This window comes from Haliaeetus leucocephalus, unplaced genomic scaffold, assembly GCF_000737465.1.
Source record: "Haliaeetus leucocephalus isolate CR32 unplaced genomic scaffold, Haliaeetus_leucocephalus-4.0 Scaffold517, whole genome shotgun sequence".
NCBI lineage: Eukaryota > Metazoa > Chordata > Aves > Accipitriformes > Accipitridae > Haliaeetus > Haliaeetus leucocephalus.
The window spans coordinates 8,173,526-8,196,306 of record NW_010972953.1 but is presented as its reverse complement, the minus strand read 5'-3'; the positions used below and the strand labels follow the sequence as shown (position 1 = coordinate 8,196,306).

General features: G+C 37.1%; 1 protein-coding gene across 14 annotated transcripts in view; it reads right to left on the bottom strand.

Annotated features, from left to right (window-relative positions):
* Window positions 1-22,781, bottom strand: part of HNRNPR (heterogeneous nuclear ribonucleoprotein R) — a 48,863-nt gene that overhangs the window by 25,724 nt on the left and 358 nt on the right. For 7 of the 14 annotated variants that reach the window (XR_774915.1, XR_774916.1, XR_774917.1 and 4 more), the window contains exons 2-10: window positions 16,602-16,788; window positions 14,190-14,308; window positions 13,651-13,758; window positions 12,830-12,943; window positions 5,292-5,468; window positions 2,476-2,611; window positions 1,187-1,392; window positions 654-857; window positions 298-447 (exon numbers count right to left, since the gene is read on the bottom strand). Coding sequence is in view for 10 of the 14 variants with exons in the window: in XM_010576275.1 (XP_010574577.1) it covers window positions 298-447; window positions 654-857; window positions 1,187-1,392; window positions 2,476-2,611; window positions 5,292-5,468; window positions 12,830-12,943; window positions 13,651-13,758; window positions 14,190-14,308; window positions 16,602-16,788 (1,401 nt within the window). In the remaining 4 variants the exon portion in view is untranslated. Of the gene's footprint in view, window positions 1-297; window positions 448-653; window positions 858-1,186; window positions 1,393-2,475; window positions 2,612-5,291; window positions 5,469-12,829; window positions 12,944-13,650; window positions 13,759-14,189; window positions 14,309-16,601; window positions 16,789-22,781 lie in introns of those variants that run through there. The other 7 variants (XM_010576274.1, XM_010576278.1, XM_010576280.1 and 4 more) reach the window with 7 other exon arrangements.

Below are 22,781 nucleotides of genomic sequence, written 5' to 3'. Positions count from 1 at the left end.
AAAATTTTGTTGTGTTTTTTCCCCCCCCCCCCCCCTTCTTCTCTAGACTCTCCTGCATTGGTCTATACCTCTTTTCCAGCCTACTTGTTAACTTGCTACATCTGCAAGTTTCACATCCTCCTAGCTACTGAAGTCATAGGAACAAAATCATTAGTGTTAAAATTCTCGCAATGGGAACCTTATTAAATGGGCTCTACAAATTTTCTTATCTAGATATTTACTATGAAATTTCTTAAAACCATTTGTACAAAATAAACTGCTCACATCAATTTCGCTAGGAAAGAATAATCAACCTACCTTCACTGCTGCACCTCTGTCCTCAAAATGAACAAAAGCATAATCCTTCAACTTCTTTACTCTTTCCAGCTTTCCAAATTCAGAAAAGGATTTCTCAAGGATTTCTTCTGTCACAGTAGTGGCCAAGTTTCTTACAAATAAAACTTTCACCTGGTAAAAAAATAAGAATGAAAGCTGTAATCTTTAAAAGTCAAACCTCAAAGGGAACTAACAAACTAGTAAGATGTTATTCCCTTCTTCTCTGCCTTAAGAAATTTTGGGTAACCTTGTAAATTCTGTACCTGTTTAAAAAAAAAAAAAAAAAAACAACAAAAACCACCCACACAACCAACCAACAAAAAAAGCCTTGTAGTTACCTGTATGAAGTTTCTACAACTTCTCTCCTTCCACAGTTCCCTTCCATGACCAGAAGGATATCCAGCTTTGATTTTCTGCTTCTGGGATGCTACAAATCCCAGTAAAATTTTCATAATAGGCCTCAAGAGTAGCAAAGAGTTATCCCAAAACGCAGGGATAAAGAGCACATCATTCCCTACACTGAACTTCACCTTCATCTCACTCTGGAAAATAGTTTTATAAAATACCCACCTAGCATTCACTATCAGCAGAAGCAGATAATGAACAGACTGATGTGCCAATCCAGCAGGAGAACCCTGTACACTACTAGTTTAAATGTGAACGGTAGGTTAAAACAGCATGTTCCCAATGTCTTAAAATGGCAACTAATCTGCAGTGCTCAGACCATGCCAGTTCACATGGCTTACTATGAAAATCTAACTGCTTTTTGTGCCTCAAAACTAGCACTGCTCAGCTGGAGCAAATCTTGGTCACTATAGCATAAAGAAATTCCTCCCAAAGCACAAGAACATCCAGTTAAGTTTTAATTTACCTTTGCCATGACTTCTGGGTCAGGTTCCTCTACTGGATCAGCCCATTCCACTGTCACAACATTTCCCCAGACTTTTACTTTCCCACTCATCAGGCGGCGGCGAGCTTGTGCTGCTGACTTGTGATCCTCATATTCCAAGAAGCAGAAACCTCGATTCTTCTTCTTATCATCAGGTTGATGATACAAGATTACATCCACCAAACCCTCTGAAAAACACGTCTTTAGTATTAAGCTTCAAAAGGAAAGAAAAAAAAAAAAATCTACAGTTTACTCTAAAATGCCTTCACTTGTTTTTTGTAATACACAGCCTTTGAATTTAACACCTGAAAGGGGAAGGGAGCACAAGAAAAGCAAAACAAGTAACAGATATCCATCCAATTTACCCAGAAACAGGTCACCTAGCAGGTGAAATTCTCCTGAACAAACTTACCTCACAATTAGGCCCTGCAAAACATCAACCTGAACAGTTCACACAGTGTTAGTTTTCTATATTTTGTGTTACAATTTTTACATTTTAAAGCAGTGAGCATTAATACGTGGCATCTTCCCTGCCTCGAGGGGAAGCTGGAAAGAATTTCTTTCACATCTCTCCAAAAAGAGAAGAGGCAACTAAACGAGTATTCACCTTCTGCTTTCACCACTTCCCTGAAGTACTTATAAATAGCAATCCTAAAAAAGAAGCAGTAGGTTAAAACTCTCCTACAGGAACAAGACCAGGCGATCAAGACCTCAATCTCTTATTTAAAGCAGAAGCATCTTTTCTTCCTACTTGCTGCATATACTGGGAACAACACTGAAGAACTGGGACAGAAATTAATCTGTCATTAGCTATTTCTACAGTACCATTCCCTCTAAACTGATTTAGTATTCCCTCCTCCCCATCATTCCTCAACAATACATCTGTTTGAGACTCCCCAAAAACTTCTCAGTTGTGAATGCAGAATCTACTGTAGATAGTTACAAATACAGAGTTTTCAAGAGGAAGCTAGAACAGGTAATAGAATTAGGACCTTCACTTTTTTCTGAGTTCATTTGTGCTGTATCCATCTCAAATTGTAAACCTACAACATCATTCATTTAACAATCAGTAAAACAGACACTAGTCCCTTTACACTCCACCATAAAATATATTTGATATATAAAATTTATACCAGAAACAAACTTGGAATCCAACTTGGAAATAGTTTAAATGATAGCTGAACGCATCTGTCAAGTAACTAGACCTACAAAACAGAGAGACTGAATAGCATTTTGGGATCACTGTGAAAAACTCATTAAGGAGGTCTTACCTGTGACTTTACTGAACTCTTCCAATATGTTTTCCTTAGTCTTGTTCTTTGGAATTGACCCAACAAATAACCTGTTGTTTGCCACAGAGATGCATACTCCAAGGTGCTTCCCAGGACGGATTTCATAGTTGTCACACTGAGAAAATAAAAAGCCATTCATTTGCTTTATCCACAATAATATGGATAAAAAGATTCCCCAAAATCATAGAATCATCTATTTTCTTCGTGATTTGCTACTTTTACACGTAGCATATTTAATTTGCATTGCAAGAGAATTACTAGAACTGCAGTATTTGAGTCAGCATTCACTTGGAAAAACATTGCCGAGCTTAGGTTTTCCATAGAAACTTCTGAAGTTCTGCTGAACAGAAAGCTACAAAGAAACTGATGCACAAGGAACAATGTGTAACAGATACAAATTGCATGGGGTAAATTCATTCACCTACTGTTCATCTCAAACTTGAAAGATCTTCCTAGACAACTGGTGACTGCTTCCTGTGCTGGGACTCAATGTCAGTCATTGGGGCTGTTATTAATAAGCAAATACATAGCATTATAGATACTATGAGTTCTTCCACTTCACTTTGATAGCTTTTAAACACTGAACATATTTGCTGTGAGATACTCAGAAGTGTGAATCAGTGTGTGACCTTGTTCCCACCACCACCACCTCCCACAACAGGGATTTCTTGGACCTTGTAAATGCTAGGACTCTAAATTTTACTGTTAAGTTTTAAAACTTCCCATTAAAAAAAGTTAGCCTGCTGCTTCATGCTTGTCCCCACAGTTGGATTACTCTGAACACCAACACTCCTGACAGGTCTTTAAAGGTACAAGAGTTCAACCTTTAAAAAAAAAAAAGTAAGAATTCAAGATAGCCATCATCTTTGTTTTAGGTATATTTTCAAACACAACCTAAGAGGATGGATGTTTGATCATCAGCCAGCTTCTGAAAACCTCATCCAACTCTTTAAAAAAGCAAGTTTTCAGCCATTTTTACCCTGAGACGTAGCCATACAGATGACAGAGCAATACCTTCAGTAACCTTCATATTCAAGAACTAGAACAGTGTTAAGGTACCATAAGCTATCAAACAAGATCACTTTAAGGAAGACAAAAACATTTCAGAATTTTGCTTCATGTACAACAGTATTCACCACACAATAAAAATTTGTGTTCCAGTGCCATGAACTTAATCTGAATCTGCTTTTCAAATTATATCTTATCTTACAAAGCCATTTTACATGCAATCAATCCCATTCCCAAGCCGCGGTACCTGCAAACACAAGCAGAAAGCCCACCTGGTGTACAGAAACCAAGACTTCAAAATTTCAAGTTTGTTTTCTGAAAGAACCTCACTTTGCTATCAAGGTTTAATTAGCTCCAAAATGTAGCACGTGTCTGTCCCATTTTCTTTCCCCCCAGTAGTCTGTGGAAAATATTTCACCTAAATATAAGCCTGGCCACATTACCAGATAATAGTAGTGTGGAAGAGGGAAAGGAAGGGAATCCAGATATAGGACTTAAGGAATATATTCACACAAATTCACTTATTTGGTGCAATATCCAGGGTATGGAGGCCAGTCTTCCACCAGCGGCACATCATTTGCTACATCTACTGTCACTTCAGCATTTTCCCTTTCATCTCCCTCAATCAGTAAAAATTTAAAGTAACAATTCTGAGCACCTTCAACTCTGTCAAAAAAAGAAGTTTCAAAACAATTTTTCCTTCGTAAGTGACAGTAACTCATATCCACCATCTTCAAATACTGAAACCCAGAAGCAATCAATTGCAAAAAACATATTTTGTGCATTTCCTTCAGGAAACATCCAAGTACGTTCTAGAAAGGAAAAAGCCTAAGCAGAGACATGCAATTCCCAGCCCTGGAAGGGCCTAACATAACAACTGTGACTATTTCTAAATACATGAAAAAATTTCAGGGAACAAAAACTGGAACATTTGGAAGCAACAACTCCTTCTGAAGCCTTTACAATGCAACAGAAGCAGTTCTTAAGTTTCTCTAGGTTTCATTGTTGTTTGGGTTTTTTTTTCCCTTCCCCCAGCTTAACTAGATGTTTAAGTTCCCTACCACCACCACCTTCTTCATACAGGATCAGCTGAATTCTGCTAAGGCAAATGAGATAAAGCATTTCACCTGTTTTGGTACAAAGTACAAGCAGTATTTCAGAGCCATGTCCAAAATCTTGTGAGATACACATTGAACTTTCTAATTCTACTTCCTCTTCTCAGGCAGAGACAAGGCCAAATGAACCAGGGCCCCAATCAGACTGCTGTCTCTCATTTTAATCCTCTATGGATTGCTCTGTGTCCTTTGCCAAACTGTCTAGATGCAGGCCAAGTCAGGTTTCCATATAGTGAGCAGACTGCATGACTGCCATTGGAAAGAACTAAGGCCACCGTGAACCAAAAAGAGCACCAAGTCAGAGACCTCATGCACACCAGCAGCAGCAAAACAAAACATCTCTAATTAGCTCTTTATAGTAGGAAGGGTGATAAAACTTAAACTCAGTGAAGCTTAAAGAATATATTTCCCAGTCATAATCAAGTAAGCTCTTACTATAATCACTCAAGTACGCTAGCAGACTGCAGTAGGCTATAGCAGACTACAGTTCTATAAAGTAGAACATTATTTGTATATACTAAATCAAATCAGAAGGCAATTTTTAAGAAAATAAAATTTTAAGTCTGTCAATGCATGCTTTAATGAAACACTTCAAAGACTTCATTATCTAAAAGATTACCAACGTACTTGCTGTTTACATTATCTCATCCAGTCTGAAAATAAGTTACTCACCAGTTTGACTGCTTCCTGTGCTGCATCTTTACTACAAAAGGTAATGAAAGCGTAACCTCTGTTTTGACCAGAAAGAGGATCCATCATGAGGCGCAGATCCCAAATTGGACCAGCTTTCTCAAAGAGTGGTACCAATTCATCTTCATACAAGTCTCGGGGAATCTTACCAACAAAAACCTAAAAATGAAGAAGACACTTAAACAAAGCTTTTTCAGAAATCCAAACTCACTTAATACTTGAAAGTTCCTGAGAAAGGAGTACATTGAAGCATAAACCATCACAGCAGAAACACTGTAGTCATCACCGCAGCCTTCACTGCAGCCAATGTTATTCTATGTCCTACTAAGTCTTCTAAATGTCCCACTGTTAGTACCAGGTTTTATATATGGAAAACCTGGTTTTGTTATTTATATTGAAGAGGCTGTAAATTTCCACCACTGAAGAGGTAAACGTTTCTTACCTGGTTGTAATTTTGGCAATTAAAAACAAAGACCTTACAGACTATCTAGCCGGGTATCCTATATTAATGCAGGCCAAGCACTTCCTTGCTCTTGCAGTATTTTCAAATCATTCTGTAACCCAATCTTCATTAGAAAGCTACAGAGACAGAAAAAAAATTCTACAAAAATCCTTAAATCGCCCAATACACATTTTCCACTTTTAATATATACCATAATCTTATTTCTTGTCTGTGCTTGTTTCAGCTTCTACCAACTGAAGGTTTTAATATTTGTCTGAGAAAATCTGCAGTCCTCATTTTTGTTCCTTACACAGAATAATGACAATAAACTTTGTAAAGTTTTGTTAAGGAGTTCAATCTCTTCAGCTGAGATCTTCCTAGAAAGCTTCCCTCCCCAATTTTTTAATCACTGCAGCTCTCCTCTGAATTCTCAAAATCTCTGAATTGCTAATACAAGCAAAATATTCCAAAATCCCATTAAGATCAAATTCTATTTATTTTAGTTTCAAATTTTTTTTGTAGCAAAAGAAGCTAGGATTCATCAACCTTTTCCCTCAAGGCAAGGCCTTGCCATAGTCATATCTGGCACTGAAGGCTTAGCCGGTAATTCCAACACTGAAGACACTCAGAATGTTCATGTAAGCATTGATATGAACAAACCCGTGAGGACAGAATGATGACTCTGATTTTGAAAATGTAGAACACAAATTATTTTCCTCCAAAGGAAAACTAGAACCTTTAGATGTTTCTGTGTGTTATACAGATACTCCTGAAATTCAGTTTCCAGAACATTTCTTTGACTTAGCTTAGCCTCTCTCAGTTCAGTGTGAATGCCAACTATGATTTATTTGCTACTGGGGAAAAAAAGGAACTGATTTATCATACTAAGTGAAACTTTAATGGCAGAGCCAACAGGCCTTCCCTGCCCCCATCTCCCCCAAAAGCTTAGAAACTCCTACAGATAGGTATTTCCATTGTCATTACCCAGAACATTTCATTCTAAAATCCATGTGCAGTTTTAAAGACAAAAAACTGACACCATCATGGAAATGCACAAGACAACTTGCTACTAAGACAGTGAAACTGTCAGCTGAACTCTCCACAAACTGTAACTGGTTTTAAGTCAATCAAATGTAAAAAGTCTGCATTAAATTCCGTTTCATATGCCACCACTTCCAGCTGAAACTGAAGGTGACACACCAGAACACAAGACTTGAGGAGAGGAAAAAACCCTAATCCAAATACAAACAAAGTCTACTTTTCCAGCTATTTACCAAAGATTTACCATCCTGAAAGCTTCTGTATCCTTCTTTCTTTCCAGTCTCTTCGGCTCACTCTCTACAAACTTTAGACCACCGACAATTCCACAAGACTGCTACTACAGTTCAGTTCAGGTAATACACTCTAGGAGCTAGTATGAGAAACAGAATTAAGGATTTAATTTGAATACATTCACATCTGACCTATATTCTAGAGTAACTTCCATCCATACTGGAAGGACTAGATAACTCTGTGGGAGTAATTCACATCTAAGTGAATTTGCTTTGAGCCTGTAACCTTAATATGTTAATGAACTACAAGATCAATACTAGACATGACAAACAGCAGGTGAACATCTTGCAACGGACAGAAGAAACATCTGCAATAACTTTTTTTAGATATGTTAATTAGCTTGAATAAAGTTGCTGAAATAAGAAATAATGTAAATATCAGATGTCTTATTTCATTTTTTAGTTCCACAACAAGAGTACAGTGGAAAAACTTTGGAAACTGGCACAATCAGTGAAACAATATAAGAGATCTTGAGCAGGTAAGATGCAACCACATCACTTCTGGGCCTTTGTTGGAATTGCTGACCATTAGACTTACTTTTTCCAGTTTTGCTTCCTAAAGAACGTGTACAAAGTACTCCATTTTACTTCTTCCTTAACACTGTTTTAGAAGATGAATTATGAAAAGCCTTAACTAGGAAAAAAATCGATTTCAGTTTCATGAACAACTTTAGAGAGCATTATTGGGGGTGCAATCCACTTCTGCACTCTAGATGATGCATCCTTCAGTTATTTCAACAACTGAGCCTCTTCTGTTGTCATCACAAGCTAATAGAAGTGTACTGCAGCATTGCAAGAGCTTCTTCAAAACCTCTCTCCTTCCAATAGTGGTTTTCATGTGCTTTGCAGTCAATCTGTCCTAAATGCCAGATTTAAAGTGTTAATTAACATAGGCCGCATGACTGCTTCATCTCATCCAAATCTACAATCTTCATTTAAAAAAAAAAATAATATGGAAGTGGAAAAAAATTCTGACACAATGCAAAAACCTTTGAACCCCCACGGTTCTTCCAGTACAAAAGCAACATTCCATTTGTGTATTAAATCCAACACAAGCTTTGTCTAGTTCAACTCCTGCTGAGTTTATTATATCATTGCTTCTTAAGTTAGAGTTATTACAGCATCTGATTCTTCCCATTCAATTTATTACGGACAAAAGCAGTTTAAATTGCCCCAACATTGTCAGTAACATAACGTTTTCCAGATTGCAAGTTAGCCTCACAAACTTTCTCTGACTTTTTACTACAAATTCTGACCATGCACCCACAGAGGAGCAGATGCAATACCACCTTATCATTCACAGAGCTAAAAGTAATTTTGCATTCTTGATAATGACATTCAGAGATTATGTTTATCATATACTTATCCAATAAATCTCAGCTCTGAAAAGGACATGTAGCAATTCCTCCATTTTATAGTCTAAACTGTTACATAGATATCTAAGCTTGCACATCATCTGAGCACATCACAGGCAAATGATCTATTTACAGAATTTTCAAGTTTTTATTTTACATCACTGAAAAACACTGAAATAGAAGTCTCTCAAAACTTTAGGAGTAGAACTTACTTTACCTGGAGACCGCTCTTATAAAACTGAAACCAATCCAGCAATCAGTACAGACTTAAGTCAATAACTTTCTTCATGCTAGCTGCACTGTGCTAATTTTGAAAAGTGCTTTCCCCCATCCCTATTATAGTGGGGTAAAGGGCTTGTATTTTACAGTTACCAATGAAGCCTCCTGTTCTTCAAATCATGCCTTAAAGGGTACTATATTAATTTACACCAAGAGGTGAAAGACGGAAATCAAGTACCACACCAGTCACCACCTCAATTTTTGGTGTAACAGTCTGGACAGGCCATAGGCATGTCAGGTATTTTTTTTTCCCTCCTCTAAAGAAAAAAAAGAACAAAACAAAACAAAAATCCTTCAATTTTCCTCAATTTAACAACTCAAAGCTCCTCAGTCACCAGACTGAAGATACGAGTGAAAAATATGTATTTTAACCTGTTCAGCAAATACAGCTCAACTTCATTAGATATTACCCACAAATGCAGACACTACAGATATGATGTTGGATTTACTATCCAGCATTATCCAACCGAAACACTGAATGCTTGTCTTGTTTGCATGCAAGCTTCATCATGCCTGACTAGCAGTGGACTTAGGACTAAATTCCTTTTGCTCCCCATACACTTAAAGTCCTCCTTGTTGTGACTGAATTTAATGAAATATTTATAACCTTGTCTTTCCTTGTCTTGTCTGCACTTAATTTCAGAAGTTACTGAAATTGCTATGTAGATGTTACTACTGCCTATGCGTCCTCCAATGTTGCTGAGCAACTGGTTTATTTTAAACCACAATTAGACAACTTAAAGTAGTTTTGTGTAGAAAAGAAAAAAAGGAATTTAAGAATACAAAAACAATTCTTTTTTCAGCACTGCTTGCATATACACTTTAGTAAAATGATAAACTACAATTAGCATAGAGCAAGCGTACTTAAGCAAAGCTTGAGAAGTTATGCAAATCATCAGTTACTGTCTTCCAGTTCAAGGACCCATTCTAATAATTGCCCCCTGCCAAGGAATTTATTTTTCTTCATGGAATATGAATACTCCCTTTAGAAATCATCCTTACTGTGACCCTTCTAAGCATCTTCTTGACAGCATACACAAAAGCTTCAGCATCTCAAAGGGTGCAAAACTAATCTATAAGCTGAAAGACATTCAAGAAATTGACCATTTTCTTAAATCTAATCTGGTGGTTTATAGAAGAATCTCCAAAAGAACTCCTGTATCAAAGACTAGTCACGACAGTGTGATTAAGAGCGTTCAGAGTGTTTAGAATAAACTACAAAACAACCTGCTAGGGACCAAAACCTTGCAGAATAGGTAAGTGAGGAAATACACAGCTCAAGCATTTTCATAACCAAACTAAAGTTTGCTCATAGCTTACTAGCAAGATGCACAAGTTCAAACATGACCTCGAATTTCCACATATGCTTACTGACTAGACTTTGTCCTTCAGGGGAGAAAAAAAAAAGTGTGTGTGTATACATATTTTTTTATATATATATATAAAAAATTCTTTAAAACTCTTCCAACCATCTTTATACATGTGTATATATACACATATACACGTATATATATACACCTGTGTATATATATACCTGTGTATATATATATATATATATATTTTTATATATATATAAAAAATTCTTTAGAACTCTTCCGACCATCTTTAACTTTAAAAAGAACAGCTGGTGTAACAGGGAATAAGAAAACACAGAGAAAAAGACCTTAGAAATTTTAATCAAAACAAAGGAGCACTGTACAAGCCCCTTGAGGATAAGCAGTTATCAATGTCTGCAGATGCAAAGGACAAAGCCAGTGTAAGGAGAGCAGGAAACACCCAAATAATTGTTTCCATTCTTACCCAATAAACACTCCCATAAACTTCTCCAAGCATCAACATCATGTGACCTCACTATAAGCAAAATGCTTTACATGGGAGGAGCAAATCCTTAAATAAAATGAATACTCAAGTTTAATATCAAAACCTATTGCAATTATTTTCTCCTCCAAGCTTCTGCACAGCTGTAACTACTTTGTCTTTATTACAGAATCACATTCCAAAAAGGTCCAGCTGCTCTTAAAGCCCACCCACTTGAAAAAAAATACATTGGACAGTTTCACCCACATAATCCTTTCAGCACAGTGTTCACTGTGACAATTTGTAAATGTTCAACATGCTGAACATCCATAAATTTACATATCAATACTGTAGTTTTACTGCACAATGTTCAAGTACATACTGAAAGAGGGTTAAAGCTGCAGTTAACATGTAATGAATTCCACTTTGTGTTTTAAAAAGACACATTAGTTGGTGTACAAATATTTACAGCAGAAAGATCTGATACATCTTCAGGGAAAAAATTCCACATAGTACATATCTTCTTGAAATCAATAACAGTACTTGGGTATCCTTAAAAAACAGAAGTTTGCCATTACTGACATCAATGACAGCTCTGGCATCAACATACCTGAGCTGGCACAAGCTGAGAGCTTCAGTATTTAAGTAAGTTTCAAACACAAAAGATTCACTGCTGCAATCCAAAGGGATACATCTTGTGTTTTTTTCATATTTTTACCCACAGTATTAGAAAAGAGGCATTTACATTCCTATATAACCAGAACTATTGTGGACAAAAGAAATGGTTCTCAAAAGCTTAAAAAAAAAACCAAACAAACAAAAACCAAACACACTCACCTCATTTTGGGAAAAAAAAGTGCGACAATAATCTCCAGCCACTTGTGTTCAAACATACTCTGCCTAGTCTACCAGATCATAAGATCATGTTTAAGTTGATTACTATGCCTCAGACCTCAACAGCAAGAGCTAAAGACTAAATTTAATAGAGCATATACCAGTTTCAACAAGGTGTTCAGCATCTCAGCCAGTCAAACCAAGCAGCATGTCTAAAGCAATAATCAGTCTTTAAATCCCAGAAAATGCCAGCAATAAATTAATTTGGTAGAGGTATGGTTTCTATAAGTAGTTGGGTAGGTATTGTTACAACCTCTAATGCTGGATTCGTGGCAGAAGCATTTATGTTCTTATCTTAAGGGAGTTTCCACAAGTTACCCATTCTAGCAAGCTTCAGGAAACTTAAAAGTATAAAAACATACTCTTAATAGTATTAAAGCAAAGCCAACTTCACTGGTTTCCTATGACTGCCTAAAGAGGCTAACCATCACCAATAGGACAAAATACTTAAGATGAGTCAAGTATTTTCAGTCATGAATAGAACGGTTCAGTTCAAAGGGATCTACAACAATCATCTAGTCCAACTGCCTGACCACTTCAGTGCTGACCAGAAGCTAAAGCATGTTATTAAGGGCATCATCCAAATGCCTCTTAAACACTGACAGGCTTGGGGCATCAACCACTGCTCCAAGAAGCCTGTTCCAGTGTTTGACCACCCTCTCAGTAAAGAAATGTTTCCTAATGTCAGTGAAGCATGGTGCAATTAAATAAAACTATATACCATCATATAATCACCCTGGCAACACCACCAAGTTGGTAAACAACTTTTAAGCCACCTTTCTGAATGCAGAAATGCAAAAATTTACAAAAGAAAACAAGCTACATGGACTCTTTCAGTGCAGTACTTCCACTGTCAGTCCATGCAAGCATCAAGGATGTTTTCAGGTAGATTGAAACAAAAGCAACAAACAATTCCTTAATAATTACTAACCTCAGCTGTCCTCTTCAAAACTCTGTATGTGAGTATCTTTACACAATACACAAGTCTTTTTCACTTTCAGCACTTTGCATTAAATAAACTTTGCTACTGTCACTTAAATACCATTTATGTTGTAAACAGAATCAAGTACCTTTGAGTCACACTTTTACCTATCTATAGAGCTAATACCCACATGGTCACTTTTTAAGTGATGGACCATAAGCTCTAGGGTGGACCATGAAGTCTGAGAATTTAATGATCTATTTTACATTTTAAGAAATTTTACATAGTCTTTACTAGTGTATTACACCTGCTTTTTCCCCCACAACCTATTATCCTGTCTTTTGCAGAATACTGAGAGATAAGAAAGACTAAGACACACATAGAAGAATGCTTTCCTCTACAATACTTGAAACTTTCACTTGTAATATAGTTTATTTTCAAGGATTTCTTATTTATCAGTTTGCACAAACACACAATTAGATTCATCTGTATATACTAACCTCTGTTCCAATACCAGGCTGAACACCAGAATATACAGTATCTGGAGGAGGGCCCCCATACTTCCTCTGTCCGGTAGTTACATCCAAAGTGTAGCCAGTCCTCTCTAGCAAAGCCTGTAAAAACCCGTCACATTAGCTACAGGGGGGAGGATAGTGGGTTAAAATATAAAGAATAAAAAAGCGTCCCAAGACAAGCATTTGCTTATCTGCACCTTGCCACATTTGCTAACAAGGTATATATAGACAGACAGAACCTACAAAAAACCCCCGTTATTTTGGAGGTTTAAAAAAGACACCACCTCAAACAGCAACATTTGTTTTACACTGCAAGGTCACTGGAAAGAACGAATTTTTCTTTTCCCTTATTTTACATTTTGTATGTAGTACCCCAAGAACTCCAGAACACCAGACAATTCTTTTCACCCACTCTGTACTTGGGTGTTTGCACAACAGAAGAGTTACTTAATATACTAATACCTTGCTGAAATACCCAATCAGTCTCAAAGTAATTTTATAAGTGCGTAAAAGCTTAAGATAAAAGGACAACTAAGACAATTCTTAAATAGATATCAATGTTTTCATAGACCTTACATAACACCAAGTTCATGCATTTTTGCCAATTGTGTCATCAGGAATATCTGCATTTCAAACAAGCACTCCCTCTTTTGAATCTCTATCATGTGTACATTTCTTTAAAGCTAAGTGTAAATATACTTATCCAGGTAGTATTGATACTTTTTAAGGACATCCAAAATTACTTCAGTCTGTGTACAGGTAATATACCAGATACTACAGAGTAATCAGTATTTTCTAAATGTTACCTTAATCTTTGCTTCATCTGGTCCCTTCGTTGATTCCTGTACTTTGCTGCCTTGTTTCTCTCTTTGCCTGTAGGTCTTCATAACTCCACATAAAAATGCACTTTTGTTCTGTAGATACAATTTACAAAATAATTCAATTGTGTGTACGACAAGCCCTGGGAATCCACCGAATCTTACACTCCACACCGTGAGGTCACTATACCAAGCCAATGCAATAAACAAAAATGTCAAAAGAATCCTTTACAAAAATATAACAAGTAATTGAACAAACTTGTCAGACTGAAAAAATCATCAGATTCCAGACAGTATTTTTACCTTATTTTCTCAATTGCACATTCATTTTTATTATCTGGGAGCTTTTGCTTTGCACTCAAATACCTACACATATAAGGCAATTTTTAACAGGCTTGTGATTTGGATTTGAAATATAAGAACACAGCAACATCAAAGAATTTATTTCCAAGTTACAACTCTCCTGCCAATAGTGCCAGAACACTTTTTATACTTATGTGCTCAGACTCCTGGAGCTCTCACCTTACCTGTACATGCGACAGGTCACTTTCTTTAAACTGCTGTAATACAGAGAGGGCTCCTTCTTCATTAAATTCCCTAAGAGCATCAATTGCTCTTTCATCAAGATCGACATAAGCTACCAACCCTAAAAGTTAAAGATAAAGAAGTTACAGGTTTTCTACTGAATTTTATACAAACTAAGAACTATGCAGTTTGCTTTTAAAGTCAAAAAGTTACGTTCCATAGCAACAGAATTATACATTTAATATAATTACATATTCCTACACAAGTATATGAAAGAACATGAGTACAACAATGAAAAAAGTTAAATTAAAATGTATATACCTAAGCACTAACTGATGTGCAAGATTATACCCCATGTGTAAACAGTTTTCTAACATTCAAGAAGCCAATCTGCTGCATAAAAGCAGTATTACACACCAGGGTTTGAAACAATGAACTCTGGCTCACTTCTAATAATTTGGATTTTGTTTGTTTGTCTTTCGTTTTAAGCTTCACACTTCTCTTGAATGGAGCTATTCTAGAGTAAGCTGACTTGAACATTACAGGTATCCTATTGTACCTGGAAAAGGAGCTACTTAACTGATGAACAAATACTTAGGAAGCTCTACCCCACAAAATATTAGGAAGTAGAATGGTTTGTTCACTCTTTCCTCCAACTTCAAAAAGCAAAAATCAGTGGACTACCTATATGTCTAAATTATTCTTTTTAAACTCATTTTGTTGCTCTATGCAGTTCCAAAAGCCAGAATTCAAAAAGGTATTATTTCGAGCCCTGCTATGTACCCGAAAAGGCTAATGTTAATTTCACAGGTACAGACTCCCCCAAGAAACACTGGACCAGTTCTGAAGCACTTTTTCTTTTTAAGGATCTTTACAGGTTATTTCTTTGCTTTTGTAATGCATTTGCATAAGCTGTGGAGCATGAAAGTATAGATTTTAAGATTTGCACTTTTTAAACGACACAGCAAAATTTAGGACAGATACCAAGAACTCCACACACTTTGCAACAGCTTGATCTCCAAAATACAGATTATTTAACTGCTACTTAATTTGAAAAATGCACAGTAGTGCCAAGCCCAAGGACTACATTTCAGAAGTGATCCTGCATATTGGAAGGCACCTGTATCTTTCATATAAGACCTCAGCAGATTAAAAATCCCTAAATTCAAGCCCAAATTTAGCTCGGGTGTCAAAAGTAGTTTGCTTCACTGACAAACCCCTGCACAATGCAAACATCTTCAGTGGCATTAAGGAAGTGTGATTAAATGTTTTCAGGTTACTCATGCAGTGGAATTATACTAGATAGTCAGGTTCTGGGCTGAAAAGCTTTTAAATCGCTTGAGAACTCCTCACAACGCAGCCTAACTGCAACACGTTAGAGCCCCACAAGTTCCTCTGCCCAGGCATTTACACCTTCTCTCAAACCATCAAGTGCACATCATCGTGACCCACAGTTAGAAAGTGCATGTCTAAAGCCAATAAAAGCTGGTAAAGGCTTGATGAAAGCTCACTGTGAATGACTTCCAAAAGACATCACCCACGTGAGCCAGAGTATCATACTGAAGATTGGTCAGGTATTGTTTTTGAACTGCCTTCACTTGATCAGTGGAATTTTGACTCTTTTCAACAAAAACTGTCATCTTGCCACCAAGGCATTCAAGATCAGCACACAGAGCAGTTCTACTGCTTCTTGTAAATCTGTTCACAGAACACACTCTAAAGAGGAAAAGGAAGCCTCTGTCTATAGGACAAAATAAGGGGGTTACAAAAACAAAATAGAAAAACCTTTGTATATAAAGAAACCTCTCTAGAAGTTGCAGAGAGCACTTGCTACCAGCAAGGTATTACTCAATTTGCTAGATAGCTTAGTCCTCAACTTTGTTGAAAAGCGGTTAATGTCAAACTGAACATTTCGGTGTAATAACCAGCATGGATTAAACTGTCCACTCAGAACTAGAGAGAACAAAAAATCCACAGGCAGACTCAATTCAAATGTAGTCCCAGGCAAGACAAGCTAGTTGCTTCCCTTGCTAAGTCACCTATCCAGCTTCTGAGTGTTTAAGAACCACTGTGAGGAGTTGACAGTAGAAAAGTAAAAGCAAAATGATGATTCGGATTGAAGAAAAAAAATATGTACAGTTTAGTATGCTCAAACATACATCTTTATTTGACAACATCTAAGAAACTAGTGCTCTGTGCCCTAAAGCAACTAAGATATCACATACAACACTAAGGATGTGTCAAGTAATTAGTCAATGTCAAACCCAATTTGCCTTTAGGGAAGTCAAAGTAGCAAAACATTCAGAGCTACACAGATCAAAAACAACAAATTTTTAAACCTTAATCTATAAAAATTTGAAAATGGTATGCCCTCACTTTCATAACCAATCAGAAACAAGAAATGCATATTATACCTGTCTGAAATATTTCATCAAGTCTCTCTGCCACCTTCTGTGGGAGGCCTGCCTCTATCAGTGTCTTGTAGTGTTCTGTGTGAGTTACACTGGAAGTATCCATTGGTTCTTCCTCTTCTTTTAACTGTACCGCATTACCATTCACCTGATTAGCCATTTTATTATGCTGCTGGAAAAAATTCAGGAGCTATATTACAATAAGCCAGAAATAACTAGTTTGTAGGACAATGCATGATTTATCTAAACTAATTTGTATACATGCTGCAAATGACCTGTATCAAAAGTTTTATTTAATACTTTTTGGATGCAGCTGATCTAAGTTTCAAAAGAAAGTACAACCCTTAATACTGTGGAAAATGTACATGGAAGAATTTACATAATTTTTTTTAAAAATGTACTTCATGTACATAACGATGTCTAAACTTTATCTGCTGATTGTCAGTAAGTTAACTGGTTACCATAGCAGCTAAAATGTACGGGGATACAATAATAACATCCTTCAACGAAGAATCAGAAGAGCTAGTGCTATTTTCATTTCCCATTCCTCTACTTTTAAAACAATTGTTTAAAATGTAGTGAACACATAACCCTGCAGGGTAGCGTAATGTATAAAAATGTCAATACTTGTTTGCTAATTTTCACTTTCTTGCCTTGTTGCCATGTCTTCCTTCAAACCCAACATGCTGCATAAGAGTAGCCAAATACTTTCTCACAACACTGTCAGAACCCAGTAAGGATAGAAAGAGAAAAAATGCACTCTAACGCACATTATGATTTGAAGCTGCAACTGAACTGTTTCCACACTTTTGGTTTTACTCAAATAGGAGCTCTACAAATCACAGCTACTTTTTTTATAATATATAATTTATTGGTTTAAAAGGAAGCCATGACTGCAGCATCTTCAGTTCTTATATTAATAAAAAGACTTGCTTTCAGAATTAACAAACTGATTCCAAATATGCGCACTGAAAAATACACAACTACAGCCTCAGACAATTCCAGTGGGCTTTGCCAAATTCATTAAAAACAGTTTCAATTTCTCAATTAGCCAGCCAGCTGATATTTAGTAGTCTCAAATAAAAAGGCTGACGAGACAATTCAACTACCCAGCAGAGAACATTAGGATGATCAGCTGTTAAGTCCAGAAATGAAATGAGCCTTGGGCTTTAAAAGATAGGGAAGAAGTCGATGATCAGCAGTGAAATGATAACCAGATAGACATATGCAGCATGGTCAGAGCAATGCAATTAAGTACTGGAATACAGATATGAAGATGATTCAAGAACAGTTGTTTTTTTTTAAAAAACGCTGAAGCCTCAAGCTATTTACTATGCTGCAAAACGAGTCTCCAAACATAACCACACCTCTAACAGTCACTTGTACACCCATCCCTTCTAGACTACAGCTCATGAACTTTTTGGAAGATATCCTAAGAAGATTTGCAAGCTTGAGCAACAAAAAAAAAAAAAAAAAAAAATCATTTTTCTTCAGACAGAAAAGTAATGATTTTACTAAAGCTGTCTTGACTTGAAGGACAATTTTAGAGATATGTAATGCAGCCTCACATTGTTTCTCTGTCAGATGCCACTTCTTTATGCAATTAGTGAGGAAAAGAAAGGAAGTTTTCTGTAGCTACATAGCACATATAAATGTACACACACATTCTGTTACTTGATGAAGAGGAACTGCTTTCTAACCCATTCAGTTTACTTAAAAGCAACCGTGACTATAGGCTAATTACAGAAGAAAAAAAATGCTACCTGAAGACTACAATACCGCTTACCTATTATTACAGGTATTAACTGAACTCTCAAAATACTAACTGAACGTGAAGTTTCTACAGGTTACAAAAATCATGGAAAACGAATCAGCTAGATGTCTGCTTGCTAGATAGCCTCTGCAAGATCTCAAATTTGAAACAGTGCAGGGCAGGGCAGAGGGTGCTTAGTTAAGCTTAAAGTGCTTTAGGTACCGTATCATTCTCAATCCCTCTTCTCAAAAATGCAGAGGATGATATACACAAAAGAGATACATGGAGGGAGTTATTTTTGTGTTCACCTTTTTACTGCCTTATATCTTTCACCTAGAATTCCTGCACCTCAAGAGTTACACATATATTGTCTTCTCTGTACACAGCAAAAAAAAAAAATCTACTACCAAGAACTGTGAGGCTAAGCCAATACATAAATACGGAAAAGTTATTTAAAACAATTACAAGTACCTAAACTTTAATGGCTTATGGTGATGCTCCTGGACATTTTTTTTGTGAACCCAGATCAGCTTTCAAATGTCATGTACGCAGAAGTTTAGCACTGTTCTCAGTGTTGCCTAACTGAACAAAAGGTTGACAGCTATTCCGTGTTGAGGCAGAAACTCATCTGCAGTTCACTAACTCCTGACAGGCAAGATTTGCAGCCTAACGGCATGAAAAGCTATCTACCTTTATCACAAACACACACCAGTGTGTGGAGCAATATCTAACCCCTAAGTATCAGATTACTACACAGCACCACAGTTGATCAAATGCTTTTTTAAGTAGACTTTTAGACAACATAAATTAAGTCTCAGCATTTTAACTCACTAGCTGTACGGTTTATTTTTCCTTAATAATTAGTATCCTCATAAAGAACTTAAGTCAAATGCAGTGCACATTCACCAGCCAAAAAAGTTCAGTTTGGGTGTTCAAATCTTAGCTATTTCCTGTCACACAAACTTAATTTAAAAGACTTTCTTAAAGAAATTTACTCTGGAAAATTTTGAAGTGACACAGTTGTCAAAATATTCAGGTCCTGACAGCATCCAGAAGAAATATATTTCTTTTCACAGTTATAGTAGAGATTCCCTGCTGGCTTTGCAGGCTTGGCCTGAAATCTAAGATTAGACTGACTTTTCTTCCTGAATGATCACCAACAAGCAAAACTACATCTCTTACAATACTGAATCTGCACTTTGAGTTCAGCAGAGATACGTGGGTGAAAGTCACAGCTGAAAAAGATCATTTAGCTCTCCCTCTAGATAACATCAACTAGATGTAGCTATCAAGAAAAATATTTTTTAACTGAAGTTTATCAGTAAGGAAAACACACAATGATTTTATTAGCACTTTTGTTCTCCTCTAAGAAAATATTGAAACTATTAAAAGCATATTAAAGAGGAGCAATATCTACATTTGCATGCGCAGTGTGTCCACGTGACTCAGCCTATGACAGGCTGGGCCACAGAGAAGAGCAGCCACACGCACTCAAGAGTTTTTCATCTGCATTAAGTAACTCAAGTATCTAGAAAAGAGGGAGACTGGTTGAATCAAAAAGATTTTAAGTGTGGATTGTAAGTAAAGGATTATGTATATTAGTATGTGTGGGATATGTATTTGTTTTTAAAACATGCAGAAATGGATGAATTTAAAACAGTGTCCACAAAAACGTGCTTACCAAATGAGCAGGAGTAATAAATACACATTGGGGGCAACTTTACATAGGCAAGGAGAATTTCCACTGGTACCCAAGAGGTTACCTAGCTTTACCACCTCAGAACTGTGTGTACAGGAAGGGAAGGATTGTCTTATTTCAAACCTCACACTGTTGTTGCCAGCAATGTTTTTCTGAAGACCATGAATACTTCATGAAATAAAACATGTTTTTAGCCATCCACTATCTTTCCCCTAGAACTCCTGCATCTCAAAAGAGTAATTTGCAAAGTGACTAGTCCCTTTTTTTAAGCTCTAATCATATGACTAGTAGGCGGTTAAAGCTACAGGTGCTTCTAAATTACCCAGAAACAACCTTCTTTTTCATGTTCAGTAACTCAAATGGCTCAAATAGTAGTTTTCCTAGAAAAAAAATTAACACACAACTGAGCCTGATAGCGTATGGCATGTTGAAAACAGAAACTTGATCTCAGCCTCAATCCGACAGTCACTGGTTAAACAGCCATGATGTTACTATTCCCTGTATTTTATACCATGCCTCTAACAGAGGTTGCCACCCACAGACTATCTAAGTATAACTCCATCCAATTAATTATAAATTCACAGTCTAGTTAACTCAAAACATGCTTAGTAACAGCTTAAATGAGAAGGAATGGCAATTTCTGGCAAAGGGACAATATCTCAAACTACCATAACCAACTTCACAGTGATTATACATCAATACTGTTTTCAGCCTTCTGCTATGTAACTTTTGATTTCACGTAGGAACTAAGCTTGTTTAGCTCAGGTGCACAGCAAGTATAACTAATTCATACATAAAAACTCCACACCAAGGTCATTCAACTTGCTTATGTTACTATTCCTTCTATCCAATATATTACCTGTGTCAAGCATGTAAGTTATACCATATTAAAAACAGCATTGAGGGGAAGTTTTTGAGGGTTTTTGTTTGTTTGTTTTGTGGTTGTTTTTTTAATGAACCACAAGAAAACAAGTGTAATCCCTATAGTTATGCCTTACACTTCAAGACAGGAAGATAAGAAACACATGAGCGAGGGCAAGATAAGAACTTACATTAAAAGACTGAACTGGGGCTTTATTAAAGCCTCACTTGTTCACAAACATTACTGGCACACCCCTTTTACATGAAGGCATTATAGCCATTTCTTTTGTACCATGGCTTATTCAATCACAGAAGGTACATCTTAATAGCTTAATTATTATATACTACATGTTTATTAGCATGAATTACAAGAAGACTTGTTTCAAAGTTATCACACCCTGAAGACCTTTACACATTAGGCAGGTTTCCATACCAGCATTTCAGTGGCAGACTATCTACAACAAAATATAGTTAGCACCCTCACCCCTCCAGCACAGAGTTCTCAGCCTTTCCCACTCCATAACCCCATGGAATGAAAAAATCTGAGAACCTCCATCATGATGCTAAGCAAGAGACTAGCACTGCCCGTACAGAAACTATGCTTCAGTATCTACACAAGCGTCATTGGGAGATGACTTTACCACAACAGGTTAGCAAGGTGCACCTCAGTGCCACCAAAATACAACACTGACTGCATCAGCAGCTACTACATTTTGCTAACCTGAACTACAAAGTCTCTACATGCTCGTTTCTAACTGGAGTTGGCCATTCATAGCTCCTCTGGTTGTTTGGGTTGTACAGACCAACATTTGTGGCACTCCAGTCCAAAGCAACACTTCAACAAAAATGAGCTTTGTTCTGACAAATTTATCCTCAAAGAATTTTTCAGATCTTTGCCTAAGAAAGCAGGGAGTACTGCTTTTTTTAGACAAAACTAGTAAGTTGAGTGTTAGCAGGAGGCTCGAATATTATTCCAACAGTGTTCACATCTAGACAGAAAAACTGAGAGGTAAGGATATTAAGTACTCATGGGAAATACAGTTTCTGGGATACAAAATTATCAAGCAGACTCTGCTAGTTTGCAAACACCATGGTTTGGATAGGTAAAAAAAGAAAATTACACCGCAAGATGCAGAATTCTGGTTGGATTACCTTTACTTTTAGGAGACGTACAAAATTCAGTGTTAGACAAAGTGTAAAGAAGAGGGGAAAAAAAACAAACAAAAAACCAGCTTCATGAGCATTATTAACATCCTTTGCAGCACAAACTGCTGGTGGGATACTTTAGCGTAGTATATGGGGGAAAGGGAATCCAAGCAACTTTTTCAAAAAGAGCAGTCCAGCATAGCTTAAGTACATAGTTAGCCACATTCAAAACCTGACACGTAACAAGGCTGCTAAGACGCAGTAACTACAGCCTTATTTTAAAAATAGTAGTAATAATGATGTATTTAAACAGAACTTCTGACGACCTGGTAAAAGGCCATTTAAGAAAAACAACGTCTTAGCAACAGAATTCTGGAGAACTGTTTCGGAGCATCTGACAAGCGTCACTCTGTCAACCGCAATGTGAAGCGCGAACCGGTGCGGTGCAGTGCAGTTTTCCCTCCCCACAGCCGGCTCTATCGCGATACGCGCCACGCAGAATTTCAGAGCGCGCTACGACAGCGACGCGTTTTCTCCGGGAAGCTTTCCTCAGCCCCCGCAGCCATACCGCAGCGCGGGCCGGGCAGCGGCCGCTGCCTCCCAGGGCGCCTGAGCGGCGACGGCATCGCGGCTCCGCAGCGCCGGGAGGGGGACCGAGGAGAGAGCCGACCCCCGCGCACCGGGCGCTCCGCCGCTACCCCTCGCGGCAGCACCGCGAGAAGAG